The sequence below is a fragment of the Nomascus leucogenys genome, chromosome 12, assembly GCF_006542625.1.
Source record: "Nomascus leucogenys isolate Asia chromosome 12, Asia_NLE_v1, whole genome shotgun sequence".
Classification (NCBI taxonomy): domain Eukaryota; kingdom Metazoa; phylum Chordata; class Mammalia; order Primates; family Hylobatidae; genus Nomascus; species Nomascus leucogenys.
In genome coordinates this window covers 69,111,842-69,132,027 of record NC_044392.1, presented here as the reverse complement: position 1 = coordinate 69,132,027, position 20,186 = coordinate 69,111,842, and the positions used below count along the sequence as shown (strand labels likewise).

Below are 20,186 nucleotides of genomic sequence, written 5' to 3'. Positions count from 1 at the left end.
ATATTACCTCTGATGGATTTTTTTAAATGGACCTTGAAATTTTCATGTATAAAATAGTACCAGCAGAAACATTACAAAATCAACTTTTCAGCACATGGAAAAGAGAAGGCTACTGAATAACCTGAAACCAGATTATCTGTTTGAAGAAAAAAGCCTAACAGAATAACAGAAACATCAATCCTGCAGTTATAAACACTCCTGGGAAACCAAAATAAACTATTTTTACCAATAGAAAAAAAAAAGTCATGAATGCTTACAGAAGACATTAAACTGTAACTTTAAATAAACTATTATTCTGAATCCTGAAGCTAAATGTGGATTCTTGTGAAAAATAATTTAGGTGATAAGTAATCTAATAATAGCAGCAACAGTTATGACTTAATTCAGCAAACTAATTCTTTAGAAGTTTTGCTTAAGACATTTCTTCATTGTAAACTTATGTTCTCTTCTTCATATAGAAAAATGAATAAACTGTTGTGTGAATCTGGTTGAGAGCAGAGACTCATTTTCATTGTTTGAAAGAAAGCCAGCACCACACAGTACCTGGAAGATAGAAAATATTCAATAAATGTTGAATGATACTTTTCCATTAAATGGTATGGATTAGAACTGATTAAGTCCTACTGTTGTGCTCTGTCTGTAATGGAATTGGAGAGCTTACTTCAGAAAGCTCCATGCAGGCAGTGCCCATAGACCCGACTGGAAGTTAAACAGGCCCAGCTGGGGACTTAGCCATGGTTATAAACCATGCTGGCAATACTGCCAAGGCCTTCAGGATGTTTGCCAATTAGCTTAGGACTGAAAAAGATCATAGGACATAGAGTCCACTGAAAGTGTAGGCCAGTTTCAATGCCTCTCAATTATGATTTGTGTGAATATCAAATAAGATAATCGATAGAAAAGATCTTTAAATTTTAAAACATTTTACAATGTTGGTAATTAATATATTGGCATTAACTGCCTAAAATCGCGTTTCTATTAGTATCTCTCTTTAACACCTTGACAGCACGGTCTAAATTCTGTCAATAAATCTACGGTTCTCTAAATGGATGAGTCTTCCAAAAATTTTGAATGGATTTTATCTGAATTCTGTGTGGCTAAATGACCATCTGCAACTAAATGACTCTGCTGTCTTATCTCTGCATTCTCAAGTCTTCATCTTCTTTTCTCCTACTCAGAATCTGAGGAGACAGGGGAATAACAGACAGAGTATTAAGAAAGAATCCAGAGGACTTGAGTAACTTTCTTGCAACCTTAGGGAAATAATTCAAGTTCCCTTAACTTGTACTCATTGTATACATCATTAAATGGATTTTCTCCTGAACTCATAGTATAGTGGTGAAGATCACATAAGATGATGTGCTTCATAAACAATTACACAAATGTAAGATACTTTTATTGCTGAGCATCAGTTCACTATTTTGCTATGTTTTGGGATATGAGAGGCTGAGTCCTAGATGCGTGGATGTTTCTACCACAACACTGGCATGTTTTACATACTGGTTTATGCATCTCTCGGTCTAGTGTAGACTGTGTGGTTTAATTATTTTAGTGTTTCTGAATATGCTTTTGTTAATTTACATTCCAATCTTTCAACAAGTCTTACTAAGTGTCATATTTAAATGGCAAGTTATACTTGGGGATGGGAATACAATAGGGAGCTATATGTCATGCTTCTTCTCTTCACAGAACAAATGCACCACCAGGATGGGACAAAAACATTCTAAAATACTCAGTGCTTCTGGAAAAGATACAATGTTCAGAGTATGAGTAAACTCTGTTATAGCTGTAAATACGTCACATAAAGCCAACACCATCACATTCTAGGAATCTTTCCCTCCAGATATGTTATCTCTACTTTCTCACTTGAACATTTTGATGAGAGAAAGATGAGGAAAACATCCAGGTTGAACAAGCTCTTATTCTAATTACCCGCATTATTAAAACAATATTGCTGAGATCATCTGAATGTTGCAATTATTATCAAACTGTTTAGAAATAGCCTAACATCATACAATGAAACACATTTGAACCTGTAAATAAAACAGAAAAAGAATTAACTGTGAAAGTTGATATAAAGATAATTATTCCCACTTTTGTTTATAGCCATGAATGTGTGATTATGTATACACATGCCCAAAACTATTGGTTTCAAAGCATGAAGAAAATTCCTTCAACTTGCCTTGATTTAGAAATAAATAAATTTGCTGGACACCGTGTTCTACCTGGAATTTGAAGGGCAATGATGACATTAATGCCATTCTATTTTATGTCAAACCAATATAAAAGCTGCAAATATCTGACAAAAGACTACTATCCCTAAGTGGTAGAAATTATTGAAACCACAGGGCATATAGCACTCTCTCTGGGAACTTTTATCAGGGAGCTGTTGGAGGCAGGCTTTTTGGAGCAGCCTGTAGTTTACCCCTCAATTCATGCTAGTCAGGTCTTTTACCAAGAGAGTTCTGCTTTCAGTATTTATGTGGTGCAGGCAACTGTTTACCTTGGGGCATGCAAGTCAATCTGAGTGCTTCAGAATCAGTGTGCCATTGCGGCTTTGTTGCCCATGGAAACAAAGTCTTCTTTGGAGAGAGGGAGCTTTGTAAAGGACGTGGCAGAGTATAATTTCATCAACTCTGGTCATTGCCCTATTTGAAGGTGTTTTGCTGCATGAACAATAGACACAAAAAATTGTACAGGATTATAATATTTTGTAATGATATTTTTTCCTTTTAATTACATTTATTTTAATGCTGAATTTACTCCTGTGCCATAAGTTTTTGTTTCTTCAGTTTCTTCTGGGATACCTTTTTCTTCTGGGCAAGCTCCTCTTCTGGTTTAGGAACAATCTGTTCCTTTTCCGTAAGGATCATCTCAATATGGCAGAGAGAGCTCATGTATGGGTTAATCCGACCATGAGCTCTGTAGGTCCGGCGGCGCATCTTAGGTGCTTTGTCCACTTGGATATGCCCAATGACCAGAGAATCTACGTCTAAACCCTTAAGTTCAGCATTACTCTCTGCTTTTTTAAGCATGTGCAGCAAAAATTCAGCACTCTTTTTGGGCCGCCGACTTTGTGTCCAGCCCCACTGCTTGGCCTGAAACAAAATGGAGATAATGAGTCATTTTCCTTGATTGAAATTAACATTACAGCCAAGATGAATTTATTTTATCTGACATCAAGGTTTCTTAGGATATGGTTTATTTCACCATCAATCCAAGGCGACCTGTCATTACAGCAATCAGAAATAGGTTCATCAGCAAGAATATTTTGTAATGATTTTAAAATTTTCTTTTAAGATTTCTAAATTGTATACAGTAATAGTTCCACTTTCCTTTAAAGAAATTGTTCCTAATTAGAGTAAACATTCAACTAGAAATGACTTACATACTTTCTCCTACCTCAGCAAAGAGAGTAAAAACATTGATGCTAATTCTAGCTAACATGAAGGGGAGGGCTCTCAGAATGTGTTATTAAGAAGAAAGCATTGGGCATAGATTAAGCCAGGACTACAATGCATGTTTTAAAATGTCATGAAAATGGCTTGGACTAGAATTTCACAAATGTCTCGTGTCTTTCACCTAACACTCAAAATATAAATTAAATCTTACGGATTTCATTAGTAAACATTTGTGGGAGATTAGCAGCCCGAACTTTCCAGTGGCCCTGTTATTAGCTCATTTTTTTTTTTGTCCAAAAAGTAGAGTAGAAGGTGAATTGCAAAAGAAGATAGAGAACAAGGGACCACTGAGGACAGTACGGCAATAATCTGCTGAGTAATACAGAAGACAAATGGGACCAGAATGAAAAAGAGGAAGAAGGGGAGATTTGTATTTATTGCTCACTTCATTTTTATCAAGCTCAGGGCCAGAAACTACATAAGTTATCTCATGCAACCATCCTACTAACTCTGTGAGACAGCTACCACTATCCCCATTTTAGAAACCAGGTGATTGAAAGAAGCACTGTGGGCATACAATCAGCAGGTGTCTGAAAAAATATGTGGGAGAAGGAAAGCAAATTGTCAAAACTCTGAATTTTTTCACTGAATCAGATTATATCTATCTTTTTTCTTTTTATAAATTTAAATTTTTAATTTTAAGTTCCAGGGTATATGTGCAGGATGTGCAGGTTTGTTACATAGGTAAATGTGTGCCATAGTGGTTTGCTGCACCTATCCACCCATCATCTAGGCATTAAGCCCAGAATGTGTTAGCTATTTTTCCTAATGCTTTCTCTCCCCTCTGAAGCTGTCTGCCCCTGACAGGCTGCATGTTCCCCTTCCTGTGTCCATGTGTTCTCATTGTTCAGTTCCCACTTATAAATGAAAATATGTGGTTTTGGGTATTTTATTCCTGCATTAGTTTGCTGATGATAATGGCATCCAGCTCCATCCATGGCCCTGTGAGGGACCTAATCTCATTCCTTTTTAAGGCTGTGTAGTATTCCATGGTGTATATGTGGGCATTTGGGTTGATTCCATGTCTTTGCTAATATGAACCATGCTGCAGTGAACATACACGTGCATGTATCTTCATAATAAAATGATTTATATTCCTTTGAGTATATACCAGTAGCAGGATTCCTGGGTCAAATGGTATTTTTGCCTCTAGGTCTCTGAGGAATTGCCACACAGTCTTCCACAATAGTTGAACTAATTTAAATTCCCACCAACAGTGTACAAGTATACCTATTTCCCTGCAACATTGCCAGCATCTCTTGTTTCCTGACTTTTTAAGAACTGCCATTCTGACTGGTGTGAGATGATATCTCACTGTGGTTATGGTTTGCATTTCTCTAATGATCGGTGGTGTTGAGCATTTTTTTATATGTTTGTTGGCCACATGAATATCTTCTTTCAAGAACTGTCTGTTCATTTTCTTTGCCCACTTTTTAATAGGGTTGTTTTTTTTTCTTGTAAATTTTCTTGAGTTATTTGTAGACTCTGAATATTAGACTTTTGTCATATGGATAGATTGCCAAAATTTTCTCCCATTCTGTAGGTTGCCTGTTTATTCTGATGATGGTTTCTTTTGCTGTGCAGAAGCTCTTTAGGTTAATTAGATCCCATTTGTCAACTTTTGCCTTTGTCGCAATTGTTTTTGGTGATTTCAATCATGAAATCTTTGCCCATGTCTATGTCCTGAATGGTATTGCCTAGATTTTCTTCTAGGGATTATATAGTTTTAGGTTTTGCATTTAAGTCTTTAATCCATCTTAATTTTTGTATAAGATGTAAGGAAGGGGTCTCATTTCCATTTTCTTCATATGGCTAGCCAGTTCTGCCAGCACCATTTATTAAATAGGGAATCCTTTCCCCATTACTTGTTTTTGTTTGGCTTGTCAAAGAACAGATAGTTGTAGATGTGCAGTCTTATTCCTGAATTCTCTATTTGGTTCTATTGTTCTATGTGTCTGTTTTTGTACCAGTTCCATGCTTTTGGTTACTGTAGCCTGATAATATAGTTTGAAGTAAGGTAGCATGATGCCTCCAGCTTTGTTCTGGAGGATTGTCTTGGCTACTCAAGCTCTTTTTCAGTTCCGTATAAATGTTAAAATAGTTTCTTCTAATTCTGTAAAGAATGTCAATGGTAGTTTAATGGGAATAGCATTTAATCTATAAATTACTTTGGCCATTATGGCCATTTTTATAATATTGATTCTTTCTATCCATGAGCATGGAATGTTTTTCTATTTGTTTGTGTCCTCTTCTATTTCCTTGAGCAGTGTTTTGTAGTTATACTTGAAGAGGTTCTTCACTTCCCTTGTTAGCTGTATTCCTAGCATTTTCTTCTCTTTGTACCAATGGCGAATAAGAGTTCATTCATGATTTGGCCCTCTGCTTGTCTGTTGTTGGCATATAGGAATGCTTTTGACTTTTGCACACTGATTTTTGTATCCTGAGACTTTGCTGAGGTTGCTTAAGAGACAGTGTTCCACAATCTCTGAGACACAGCTAAAGCCGTGTTAAGAGGGAAATTTATAGCACTTTATATAATAAATGCTATATGATAAATGTCCATATCAAAAAGCTAGAAAGATCTCAAATTGACATGCTAACATCACAACTAAAAGAATTAGAGAACCAAGAGCAAGCAAACCCCAAAGTTCACAGAAGACAAGAAATAACTAAGCTCAGAGTGGAACTGAAGGAGATAGAGATACAAAAAAACCCTTCAAAAAATCAGTGAATCTGAGAGCTGGTGTTTTGAAAAAAATAATAAAATAGATAGGCCACTAGCTAGGCTAATAAAGAAAAAAAGAGAGAAGAATCAAGTAGACACAGTAAAAAGATGATAAAGAGGATATCAACACTAACCACATAGAAATGCAAACAACCATCAGCGAATACTGAAAATGCCTCTATGCAAATAAACTAGAAAGTCTGGAAGAAATTGATAAATTCCTGGATACATACATCCTCCCAAGAATGAACCAGGAAGAAGTTGAATCCCTAAATAGACCAATAACAAGTTCTGAAACTACGGTAGTAATAAATAGCCTACAAACCAAAAAAAAAGAAAGAAAAACCCAGGACCCAGTGGACTTACAGCTGAATTATACCAGAGATACAAGGAGGAGCCTTTACCATTTCTTCTGTAACTATTCCAAACAATTAAAAAGGAGGGACTCCTCCCTAAGTCATTTTCATCATCCTGACACCAAAATCTGGCAAAGATACAACAAATAAATCTTCAGGCCAATATCCTTGATGAACATTGATGCAAAAATTCTCCATAAAAGATTGGTAAACTGGCCAGGCATGGTGCCTCACACCTGTAATCCCAGCACTTTGGGAGGCCAAGGTGGGAGGATCATGAGGTCAGGAGTTCGAGACCAGCTTGGCCAACATGGTGAAACCCCGTCTCTACTAAAAATAAAAAAATTAGTTGGGCATGGTGGTGGGAGCCTGTAATTCCAGCTCCTTGGGAGGCTGAGTCAGGAGAATCATTTGAACTTGGAAGGCAGAGGTTGCAGTGAGCTGAGATTGTGCCATTGCACTCCAGCCTGGGTGACAGGGACAAGATGAGACTCCATCTTAAAAAAAAAAAAAAATACAAGGAAACCAAATCCAGCAGCACATCAAAAAGCTTATCCACCATGATCAAGTCAGCTTCATCCCTGGGGTGCAAGGCTGGTTCAACATACACAAATCAATAAAAGTAATACATCACATAAACAGAACTAAAGACAAAAACCACATGATTATCTCAATAAATGCAGAAAAGGTCTTTGACAAAATTTAACATTCCTTCATGTTGAAAACTGTCAATAAACTATGTATTGGAAGAACATAGCTCAAAATAATGAGTCATTTATGACAAACCCGCAGCCAATATTATACTGAATGGGCAAAAGCTGGAAGCATTCCCATTGAAAACTGGCACAAGTCAGGAATGCCCTGTCTTACCATTCTTATTGAACATAGTATTGGAAGTTCTGGCCAGGAAAATTAGACAAGAGAAAAAAAATAAAAGGTATTCAATAGGAATACAGGAAGTCAAACTGTCTTCGTTTGCAGTTGATATGATCCTATAGCTAGAAAACCCCATCATCTCATATCTATCTTTTCATTGCTATGCCTGCATTACTTAGGGCTTGGATGATGTTTAGGAAATACTATTACCAGTATATTTTTTTCCAATGAATCATGCCTTTCACTGAAACTGAAAATATTTTCTGGGCATACCCTTGGGCCTGGTGGAGATTGGGTTGTAAGAACTCTGGTTTACTGTTGTTTCTTAAACATCTTTGTAATTGGATATGACTTCATTTGAGATTTAGTTTCCATATCCACAAAAGAAACAGAGTAAATCTTTTCCTATTCTACATAAAAAAGATATCTATAAGAACAAATAAAAGAAAAATAAAACTTTATTTTCCTGTTAAATACATACATGAGACATATATATGAGATATATATATTATATATATAATATATACATTATATATATATAATATATATATCTCAGTAGGGTGTTTTGTCTTACTGAGACACCAACAGGGGCAAATAAGGAAGCTTTTACATTACCCATCCCTCAACCCCAGGCAACACAATTTGTGGCTCCAAAACAGACCTCTTCCTTCTCCTTGAGGAGAGGAGAGGGAAGAGTAGGGAGGACTCTGTCTTGCATCTGGGAGACCAGGTCAGCTACAGGAAGATAGAGCACCAGTCAGGGTCATGAAGCCCTCATTCCAAGTCCTAGCTCCCAGATATTTCTAGACACATCCTAGGTCAGAAGGGAACCCACTCCCTTGAAAAAAAGGACTCAGCCATGGCAAAATCCATCACTGACTAAAGAGTGATGGATTTTGACTGAAGAGACCTTGGGCACTGAACTATACCCAGGTAGTATACCATGGACCATTGGTGGGACTCAGATTTACTGGCTTCAGGTGAGAACCAGCACATTTTGAATCATTGTAGTGAATACGGTGAGAGACTCCTTCTGCTTCAGAAAAGCAGAGGGAAAAGTAAAGCAGATTTTGCCCTGTACCTTAGATACCAGCTCAGCCACAGCCACATAGAGCACCAAGTGGGCAATTGGGTTTGTAATCCAGATCTTGGCTCTTGAACAGCATTCCTTGACCTGTCCTGAGCCGGACAGGAGCCCACTTCCCTGAATGGTGAGCCCCAGGCCTAGCAGCATTCACCACAAGCTGACTGAAGAACCATTGGTCCTTAACTGAACATTGGCTGTAGCCTGGCAACACTCCCCATGGGCATGTGATGGTGGTGGCTGTAGACTGAGGCTCCTCTGCCTATGGAAAGGGGAAGAAAGAGTGGGAATGATTGTGTCTCATGGTTTGAATGCCAGCTCAGCCACAGTAGACTAGAATGCCAGATAGATTTCTACGGATTTTTTTTTTTTGTAAGTTTCTGGCTCATGGATGACATCTCTGGAACCAGCCAGGTCTGGGGAAATCTCACCATCCTGAAGGGAAGGAAACAGGCATAGCTGGCTTAGACACCTGCTAATTGTAGAGTATTACAGCCTTGAGCAAATATAAGCAATAGTCAGGTAGTGGTTACAGAGGGCCTTGGGTAAGAGCCAGTGCTGTACTGGCTTCAGGTCTGACCCAGCACAGTCCCAGTATTGGTGGCTACAGGAATACAGGTGTCACACCACCCCCAGCTCCAGGAAGCTTAACACAGAGAGAGAGAGAGAGAAAGAGAGAGAGAGAGAATGGGGGTGGAAAGAGAGATACCCCATTTGTTTTGGGAGACAGTAAGAAAGAGAACAAGTGTCTCTTCCTCATAACCCAGAGAATTCTTCTGGATCATTTTCAAGACCATCAAGGTGGTTCCTCTACGAGTCTGCAAGAACCATAGCATTACTAGGCCTGGGGTACTCCCTAATGCAGACATAGCTTATATCAAAAAATCCAAGTTCTTTTGAATACCTGAAAATTCCTTTCAAGAATCAGGGCTACAAACATGCTCAGACAGTGAAGACTACAATAAATATCTAACTCTTCAGTGCCCAGGCACCAACGATCATCTGCAAGCATTGAGATTACCCAGGAAAACAGGAAAACATGACCTTATCAAACAAACAAAACAAGTCACAAGGGCTGAATCCTAGAGAAAGAGAGATATGTGATCTTTCAGACAGAAAATTCAAAATAACTGTTTTGAGGAATCTCCAAGAAATTCAAGATAGAGAAGGAATTCAAAATTCTATCAGATGAATTTAAGAAAGATACTGAAATTATTAAAAAGAATCAAAAATAAATTTTGGAGTTGAAAAATGCAACTGACATTCTGAAGAATGCATCAGAGTCTCTAAATAGCAGCATTGATCAACAAGAAAAAAGAGGTGGTGAGGTTCAAGACAGGCTATTAGAAAATACACAACTAGAAGAGACACAAACAAACACACAAAGAATAAAAAACAATAAAGCAAGTCTGCAAGATCTACAAAATAGTCTCCGAAGGGCAAATCTAAGAGTTACTGGCTTGAAAGGGAGGGTAGAGAAAGAGATAGGGGTATAAATTTTATTCAACTTCCCAAACCTAGGGAAGATATCAATACCCAAGTAAAAGAAGGTTACAGACCATCAACCAGGATTAACGTTAAGCTACCTCAAGGCATTTAATAATCAAATTCCCAAAAGTCAAAGATAAATAAAAAGATTCTAAAAACAGCAAGAGAAAAGAAACAGATAACATACAATGGAGCTCCAATACATCTGGCAGCACACTTTTCAGCAGGAACCTCACAGGCTAGGAAGGAGTGGCATGACATAGTTAAAGAGCTGAAGAAAAAAAAAAAACTTTTACCCTAGAATAGTGGTGAAAATATCTTTCAAACATAAAGGAGAAATAAAGATTTTCCAAGACAAACAAAAGCTGAGAGATTTCATCAACACAAGATGTGTCCCACAAAAAATGCTAAAGAGTGTGTCTCCGTCAGAAAGAAAATGACATTAGTGAGAAATAAATTATCTGAAGGTGCAAAACTCACTGCTACATAGTAAGTACACAGAAAAAACACAATATTATAACACCTATAGCTGTGGGGTGTAAACTACTGTTATCTTAAGTAGAAGAGCTAAAATAGGAACCAATCAAAAATAATAACAACTTCTTTTCAAGACACAGTACAAAAAGATATAAATAGGAATGACAAAAAGCTAAAAAGAAAATGAATGAAATTAAAGTTTAGAATTTTATTAGCTTTCTTTTTGTTTGTTTGTTTATGTAAATATAGTTAACTTGTTATTAGCTTAATATAATGGGTAGTAAGATATTATTTGCAAGCCTCATAACAAGTTCAAATGAAAAATTATACAACAGATACACAACAAATTAAAAGCAAGAAATTAAATTCTACCACCAGAGAAATTTACCTTTAATGAAAGGAAGATAGAGAGGGAGAGAAGACCACAAAACAACCAGAAAGCAAATAACAAAATGGCAGGAGTAAGTCCTTACTTATCAATAATAACAATAAATGTAAATGCACAAAAGGCTCCAATCAAAAGACATAGAGTGGCTGAATGAATTAAAAAAAAACAAAAGACCCAATGATCTGTTGCTTACAAGAAACACACTTCACCTATAAAGATACACAAAGACACATAACAAAGGGGTGGAAAAAGATATTCCAGGCCAATGGAAACCAAAAAGAGCAGAAGTAGCTATACTTAGACAAAATAGATTGCAAGCAAGAACTATGAGAAGAGACAAAGAAGTTCATTAAACAATGATAAAGTGGTTAGATGAGCAAGAGGATACAACAATTGTAAATACATAGGCACCCAACAGCAGAGTACCCAGATATATAAAGCAAATGTTATTAGAACTAAAGAAAGAGATATACTCTAATACAATACTAACTGGAGACCAACATCTCACTTTCAGCATTAGATAGATCTTCCAGACAGAAAATGAATAAAGAAACGTTGGACTTAATCTGCACTATAAACTAAATGGATCTAATAGATATTTATACAACATTTCATTCAATGGCTACAGAATACACATTCTTTTTCTAGCACATGGATTACTCTCCAGGATAAGTCACATGTTAAGTCACAAAATAGTTGTAAAACATTCAAAAAATTAAATAACATGAAGCATCTTCTCTGACCACAATAGAATAAAAGTAGAAATCAATAATAAGAGGAATTTTGGAAACTGTACAAATACATGAAAATTAAACAATATGCTTCTGAATGACCAGTAAGTCAATGAAGAAATTAAGAAGGAAATTGAAAAATTTCTTGAAACAAATGATAATGCAAACACAACATGCAAAAACCTATGGGATGCAGCAAAAGTAGTACTAAACTATAATTAGTAATACAGCTATAAGTGCCTCCATCAAAAAAGAAGAACTTTAAATAAACGCTCTAATGATTTATCTTAAATACAAAAGCAAGAGCAAATCAAACTCCAAATTGGTAGAATATAATAAATAATAAAGATCTTAGCAGAAGTAAATGAAATTAAAATGAGGGAAACAATACCAAAGATCAACAAAACCAAAAGCTGGTTTCTTGAAAAGATAAACAAAATTGACACACATTTAGCCAGAGTAACTAAGAAAAAAAGAAAGAAGACCCAAATAAATAACATTAGAAATGAAAAAGGCAACTTTACAACTGCAGAAATTAAAAGGATCGTTTGTGGCTACTATGAGCAACCATATGCCAATAAATTGGAAATTCTAGAAAAAATAGATAAATTCCTATACATATACAACCTACCAAGATGAAACCATGAAGAAATCCAAAACCTGAACAGAACAATAACAGGTAACAAGATCACAGTCATAATAAAATGTCTCTCCATAACAAAAAGCCAGGAACCTGATGGGTTTGCTGCTGAATTCTATCAAATGTTTAAAGCAGAACTAATACCCATATTAAACTATTATGATAATTTTATGTTAAATATCAAATTAAAGTATTCTGAAACATAGGGAAGGGAATACTTCCAAGCTCATTATATGAGGCCAGTATAACTCTGACACCAAAAGCAGAAAAAGACTCTTTTTTATGATTTCCATTATTTTGTATTTGCTGAGGAGTGTTTTACTTCCAATTATGTGGTCAATTTTAGAATAAGTGCGATGTGAAGCTGAGAAGAATGTATATTCTGCTGATTTGGGGTGTAAAGTTCTGTAGATGTCTATTAGGTCAGCTTGGTCCAGAGTTGAGTTCAAGTCCTGAATATCCTTGTCAATTTTCTGTCTCATTGATCTGTCTAATATTGACAGTGGGGTGATAAAGTCTCCCACCATTTTTGTGTGGGGGGTCTAAGTCTCTTTGTAGGTATCTAAGAACTTGCTTTATGAACCTGGGTGCTCCTGTATTGGGTGCATATATATTTAGGACAGTTAGCTCTTCTTTTTGCATTGATCTTTACTGTAATGTAATGCCTTTTGCCTTTTTTGATCTTTGTTGGGTACAAGTCTGTTTATCAGAGACTAGGATTGCAAAATGGAATCTAATTAAACTAATGAGCTTCTGCACAGCAAAATAAACTATCATCAGCATGAACAGACAATCCAGAGAATGGGAGAAAATTTGTGCAATCTATCCATCTGACAAAGGGCTAATAACCAGAATCTACAAAAACATAAACAAATTTACAAGAAAAAAACAAACAACCCCGTCAAAAAATGGGCAAAGGATATGAACAGACACTTCTCAAAAGAAGATATTTATGTGACCAACGAACATATGAAAAAATGCTCATCACCACTGGACATTAAAGAAATGCAAATCAAAACCACAATGAGATACTATCTCACGCTGGTCATTAAAAAGTCAGGAAACAACAGATGCTGGAGGAGATGTGGAGAAACAGGAATTCTTTTACACTGTTGGTGAGAGTGTAAATTATTTCAACCATTGTAGAAGACAGTGTGGCGATTCCTCAAGGATCTAGAACCAGAAATACCATTTGAGCCAGCAATCCCATTACTGGGTATACGACAAAAGGATTATAAATCATTCTACTATAAAGACACATGCACACGTATGTTTATTGCAGCACTGTTCACAATAGCGAAGACTTGGAACCAACCCAAATGCTCATCAATGATAGACTGGATAAAGAAAATGTGGCACATATACACCACAGAATACTATGCAGCCATAAAAAAGGATGAGTTCATGTCCTTTGCAGGAGCATGGATAAAGCTGGAAACTATCATTCTCAGCAAACTAACACAGGAACAGAAAACTGAACACCACATGTTCTCAGTCATAAGTGGGATTTGAGCAATGAGAACACATGGACAAAGGGAGGGAAACATCACACATTGGGGCCTGTTGCGGGGTGGGAGGTAGGGAAGGGATAGCATTAGGTGAAGTACCTAATGTAGATGACTGGTTGATGGGTGCAGCAAACCACCATGGCATGTGTATACCTATGTAACAAAACTGTGTGTTCTGCACATGTATCCCAGAACTTAAAGTATAATTTTTTAAAAAAGCAGAAAAAGACACATCAAATAAAGGAAACTACAGGCCAATATCCCTGATGAATATTAGTGCAAAAATCCTCAACAATATACTAGCAAACTGAATTAAATAATACATTAAAAAGATCATTCATCATGACCAAGTGGAATTTATCCCAGAGATGCAAGGATAGTTCAAAATATGCAAATCAATTAATGTGATACATAATATTAATAGAATTAAGGTCAAAAACCATATGATCATGTCAGTTGATGCTGAAAAAGCATTTGATAAAATTCAAAATCCCTTCATGATAAAAACCCCTAAAAAACTGGGGATAGAAGAAATATGTCTCAACATAATAAAAGTCGTATGTGTCAGACCCATAGCTAGTATCAAACTGAGTGGAGAAAACAACTGAAATACTTTCCTCTAATATTGGGAATGTGACGAAGATGCCCATTCTTGCCACTGTTATTCAGCATAGTACAGAAAGTACTAAAGCTAGAGAAATAAAACATGAGGAAGAAATAAAGTGGCATCCAAACTGAAGAGGAAGAAGCCAAATTATCCTGTTTGCAGGAGATACGATCTTTTATTTGGAAAAACATAAAGTCTCTACCAAAAACTATTCAAACTGATAAATAAATACACTCAAGTTTTATGATAAAAAAATCAACATTCAAAAATCACTAGCATTTCTATACGCTAACAGCAAACAACCTGAAAAAGAAATTGAGAACATAATCTCATTTATAATAGCTACAAATAAAATTGAAAACCTAAGAACTAACTTAACCAAAGAAGTTAAAGATCTCTGTAATCAAAACTATCAAACATTGATTCAAGAACTTGAAAAGGACAGCAAAAAGCAGTAAATTATATCAGGTTCATAGATTGGCTGAATCAATATTGTTAAAATGTCCATACTCCCAAAGCAATCTACAGATTCAATGCAATACTAGCAAACTACCAATGACATTTTTTGCAGAAATAGAAAAAACAATCCTAAAATTTATACAGAATCACAAAAGACCTAGAATAGTCAAGCTATCTTAAGCAAAAATAACAAAACTGGAAGAATCACATCACCCATCTTCAAATGGTGATACAGAAGTATAGTATCCCAAACAGCATGGCATGGGTGTAAAAATAGATACACAGAACAGAGGAATGGAATACAGAACCCATAAATAAGTTTATGCATCTACAGTGACCTCATTTTTGATAGAAGTGCCCAGTACATACATTGGGGAAAGAACAATCTCTTCAATAAGTGGTACTGGGAAAACTGGATATTCATATTCAGAATAAAGAAACTAAACCTCTGTCTCTTGCCATGTACAAAAATCAAATCAAAATGATTAAAGACTTAAATATAAGACCTCAAACTATAAAACTATGACGAAAAAAGACTTCGGGGAACTCTCCAGGACCTTGGACTGGGGTAAGATTATTTGAGCTAAACCCAACAACCACAGGCAACCAAAGCAAAAATGGACAAATGGAATCACATCAAGTTAAAAAGCTTCCACACAGCAAAAGAAACAATCAACAGAGTGAAGAGACAACCCACAAAATGAAAGAAAATATTTGCAAACTACCCACCTGAAAAGGGATTAATAACCAGAATATATAAGAACCTCAAACAACTCAATAGAAAAAATCTAATAATTGATTATTTAAAAAATGGGTAAAAGATTCATTAGGCATTTCTCAAAAGAAGAAATGCAAATGGCAAACAGGTATATGAAAAGGTGCTCAACATTATTGATCATCAGAGAAATACATATTAAAACTACAATGAGATATCATTTTACCCCAGTTAAAATGGCTTTTATCCAAAAGTAAGGCAATAACAAATGCTGGTGAGGATGTGGATAAAAGAGAACCCTTGTACACTGTTGATAGGAATGTAAATTAGTACAACCACTGTAGAGAACAATTTGGAGGTTCCTCAAAGAACTAAAAATAGAGTTACCATATGATCCAGCAATCTCCCTCCTAGATATATACCTAAAAGAAAGGAAATCAGTATGTTGAAGAGATATATGCACTCCCCTGTTTATTGCAGCAGTATTCACAACAGGCAAGGTTTGGATGCAACCTAAGTGTTCATTAACAGACAAATTGCAATGAAAATATGGTACATATACACAGTGTAATACTATTCAGCCACACACAAATAAGAATGAGAACCTGTCAATTGCAACAACATGAGTCATTTTGTTGAGTGAAATAAACTGTGCACAGAAAGACAAACTTCACATGTTCTCACTTATTTGTGGGAGCTAAACATTGAAATAATTGAACTCATAGAGAGAGTGAGTAGATGGATGGTTATGAGAGTCTGGGAAGGGTAGTGGGAGGGGGTGGGGGAGAAGTGGGGATAGTTAATTGGTACAAAAATAGTTAGAAAGAATGAATAAGACCTAGTATTTTCTAGCACAACAGTGCGACTACAGCAAAAAATAATTTAATTGTACATTTTTTCAAATCACGAAATGTGTAAAACTGGATTATTTGTAACATAAAAAATAAATGTCTGAGGTGATGGATACCCCAAATGGTTGATGTGATTTTTATAGATTGCATGCCTGAATAAAAATATCTCATGCAACCAAGAAATACATACACCTATTATGTACTCACAAAAATTAAAATAAGGAATTTTTTATAAAAGAGTGATATGAACTAAGTTTTATTTTTGAAAGCTCACTCTGACTACAACATGAAAGATGAATAGGCTGATGAAGTGGGAAAGAAGGGACATGCTGAAGGTAAAGAGTTGTTAGTTTGGTATTTCACTATTTCATGCTAATGAAAACAAAAGCCTGTTTGAACTCGGTATTAGTTGGTGTCATGCAAAATAGGAAATAGATTTCAGAACAATTCAGGAGGAAAGATCAAAGGGATTTGGCAATTAATTGTATGTGATGGGTGAGGGATTGGATTCAATGGGAAATGAAAAACTGGAACGCTAGGTGTACCGTGATGCTTTTTACAAAGCTATGAGATGTGGAGAAATAAGAAAATATGGAAGAAAAAATTTTGAATTTTCTCAAAAAGAGCCCATTAAATAGTAATATTTCTGGAATATCTGACCGGAAATATGTGGTAAGAAGTTAGATTGCCCCTACGGAAATCAAGGCTATAGATGTCCTATCTGATATCTACCTACAATATCTCTCTCAGTATCTATATGTGTGTCTCACATGCATATCGGAAATGGGTTCCATAAAAGAGAAGAGGGTGATATATAAGGAGGCTAAGATTTAAAGTAAGAAGAGTGGTAGGCTGTGAGAATAGAATACAAGAGATCACCAGTTTAAATGGTATGCAGAAGAGATGTTCATGACAGAAAATTAGAAGTAGAGGTCAGGTGATAAGAAGATAACTGGTCTCACAGAAGGCAACTAGGAATTAAGAAAGTCAAAGAGCTTATGTATCCACCCTGTGAAATGTATTACTATAGGTCTTTATTCCAGGAATATAAACATTTAAATAGGTCTTTTGGTGGTTTACCCTTGCCAGGGCAATTGCAGTCTGATTGGCACAAAAGCCGAACTGCTGTGAATTGCATGGTAAATGGAAAATGAGAAAGTGGGGACAAGGAGTGCAGACTATCCTTTCATGAAAAGAGGGCAAAAAGGTTGTAACCATAAAGAGGCACAAAGTCAGTGTAACCAAACTGAGGATAGGAGAGAAATGAGGATGCTTAGGAGAAACACACACACACACACACACACACACACACACACACACTAGAATGAGGAAGTTTAAAATGTTGACATGGTAGTAGTAAAAGATAGAGCAAGATTAGAGGAGGACAAGATAAATGCAGTTTCAGAGATAGCAGGACAGGTGGAATGAGGAGGAGAGATACCTCACCTTTGGGAATAAAATACAGCTACATAGCCTGTAGCTCCAGCTACTCGGGAGGCTAAGTTGAGAGTATCATTAATCCCAGGAAATCAAGGCCGGCCTGAATAACATAGCAAGACCTCCATCTCTCTCTTTACAAGAAAAGACATGTAAACACAATGTTCAATTCCACTCCTGCCACCTAGAATTGTGATATTAGACAATTTAACAAATCAAATTCCTAATATGATATCAGCAGATAGGGCAAGTAGTTTAAATAAAGCAAGTAAAGCACAGGATTTAAAATCAATATTAATATTAATATTGGATTATAAGTGAACAGGAACAAGGTAGAAGGGTGTGTGTGTGTGTGTGTGTGTGTTTGTGTGTTTGTGTGTGTGAGGGAGGAGGGAAGCTAAGGAAAACCATACCTATTTCCACACATCTTGATGCTGTCCTTGAGACCTTCTTTCCTTTTGTTCTTCCTCCTGTTCACATCCCATGGCATAGAATGTGGGTGTGAGGCAGACAAGATATGTGATTCTAGAAAATTCAAAGTTCGATTCAAAATTTGCTGATAATCTAGTTTGTTCAAGGCATTTCACCAAAGGAGATTGCAAAAAAAAAAAAAAAAAAAAAAAATAATTAAGCAGAGACCTTGCCCAAAGAAGCTCATAGTTTACAGGGGTAGAGTGGTAAACACATAAATAGCTGAAGGGTAAATACATAGCCACTTGAAGTTGCATCTTTTTTCTCTTTTACAGTAAAATAGAACTCAGCTATTTTAAAACACCACTCTAATAAGATCTTTCGAGCTCCCGAAATGTCATTGGATGTATAGATACATTTGACATACATTAAAGAAGTAACCTAAAAGGTTTGTCAGACCAGAGGAAGTGTGACTTTCCAGCCTGAGATGGGGTGATGGAAGTCATTGAAATGATTTATTGATAAGTAATAATATGCAGTTGTGGTTCAAAGAAGGGCAGAGTCAGCTCCTAATAAGAAAAAATTTCATTCCGAGGGTATCCTGCATTTTTTGTATTTATTTCAGAGATAAAAATAAGGTGTAGGCAGGGAGAATTGGTTTTTCTGAAACAAGAACTTTAACAAAGTGAAAAACTTGAAATTAGATCATACATCAGCATGAATAAGATAGCCTAGCATGATCTCCACTTTCAACTTTGGTGTCTTGGTAATATGCCTGGTCTTGACAGAGTTATTTTTGCAGAAATAAAGATTGCCTTTCTTACGTAGTATTCTCTGCTTCTTGGACCTATGGAAAAAGCAGTTCTTCATTTGCAACTCTAAGATTTTCAGATCAGTAAACAGTATGACTATCCACTAAGCTCTGAAGCTCAGTTGTGGGATAGATAGAAAAAATATTTATGTTTATAAGATGAATCTCTGATTTAATATGTTGTTAGAGTTGATACAATTTATTTCCAAATAAAGTGATTTTTAAATACATAGTATTTTATTTAATGGGAAAAATCACACATTATTTCCTATTTACTATTGGCATTTCTTATCCCTAAGGAAGTAGTAACAAGTGGCTTCAGAAATATGTGTGAGTGTGTGTGTTTATGCATGTGTGTACATATGTGTTGAAAAGCAGCATGGATTTTGTTGATCCAGCATGAAGTCTTACAAGAGAGGTGACTATGCATGCTTTTTCAAATAACTGTCCGTAGGTACTTTTCATACAAGTAGTGAAATAAATCATAATAACTACTTATCACCGATTATTACTTAGAAGCATGTCTTTTTGTTTCTGTGTGCTACTTCTTGTTCATTTCCTAGAGAAATTTCAATGGCTAAGACTTTTATGTCAGGGTCACTTTCTATTAGATAATGCTAATACAAAAGTGTATCTGCCTCTTGTGATAGAAAATTACAAACAGGATCATATGCTAAAGGAAAACAATCCTTCTTCACAATTAAAGTTTAAATCACTCTACAAACCAAGTAAATGCTGGTGTGTTTTTCTAACATTCTCTATGGTAGTCAATACATGGGTCAGAAAAGTAAAGTGACTTTTAGATTAACAAATGTATTAAAATAGCAAATTCTAAGACGCAATCAGTAATACATTAGGAATTTTTGTACCAGAGCCAGTTTCTAAAGATAGGGAAAGATCAGACCAAAAAAAAAATGACAAAGAATAACAAACTAGAAAGGATTGGTTTACACACACACACACAGACACAGAGACACACAGACACACACACACACACACACACACACACACTTGATTCTCAAATACGGACCCAAGAACAGCAAACTATTTCAAGTTGTATATGTATATTCTCACTCCATCCCTTTACAACTTCCTTTCATATCTGGATCTCAACTTCTTCCTTGCCTCATTTTTCTTTAGATTATAATATATTTATATTTC

General features: G+C 35.9%; 1 protein-coding gene across 1 annotated transcript; it reads right to left on the bottom strand.

Annotated features, from left to right (window-relative positions):
• Nucleotides 1-2,759: 2,759 nt before the first annotated feature.
• LOC100598579 (60S ribosomal protein L17-like) lies at nt 2,760-3,234 on the bottom strand. Its single transcript, XM_030823652.1, has 2 exons — nt 3,211-3,234; nt 2,760-3,098 (listed from the first exon to the last, which is right to left on the bottom strand). The coding sequence occupies exons 1-2, from the start codon at nt 3,232-3,234 to the stop codon at nt 2,760-2,762; spliced, it is 363 nt and encodes a 120-aa protein (XP_030679512.1).
• Between the last annotated feature and the right edge of the window lie 16,952 nt (nt 3,235-20,186).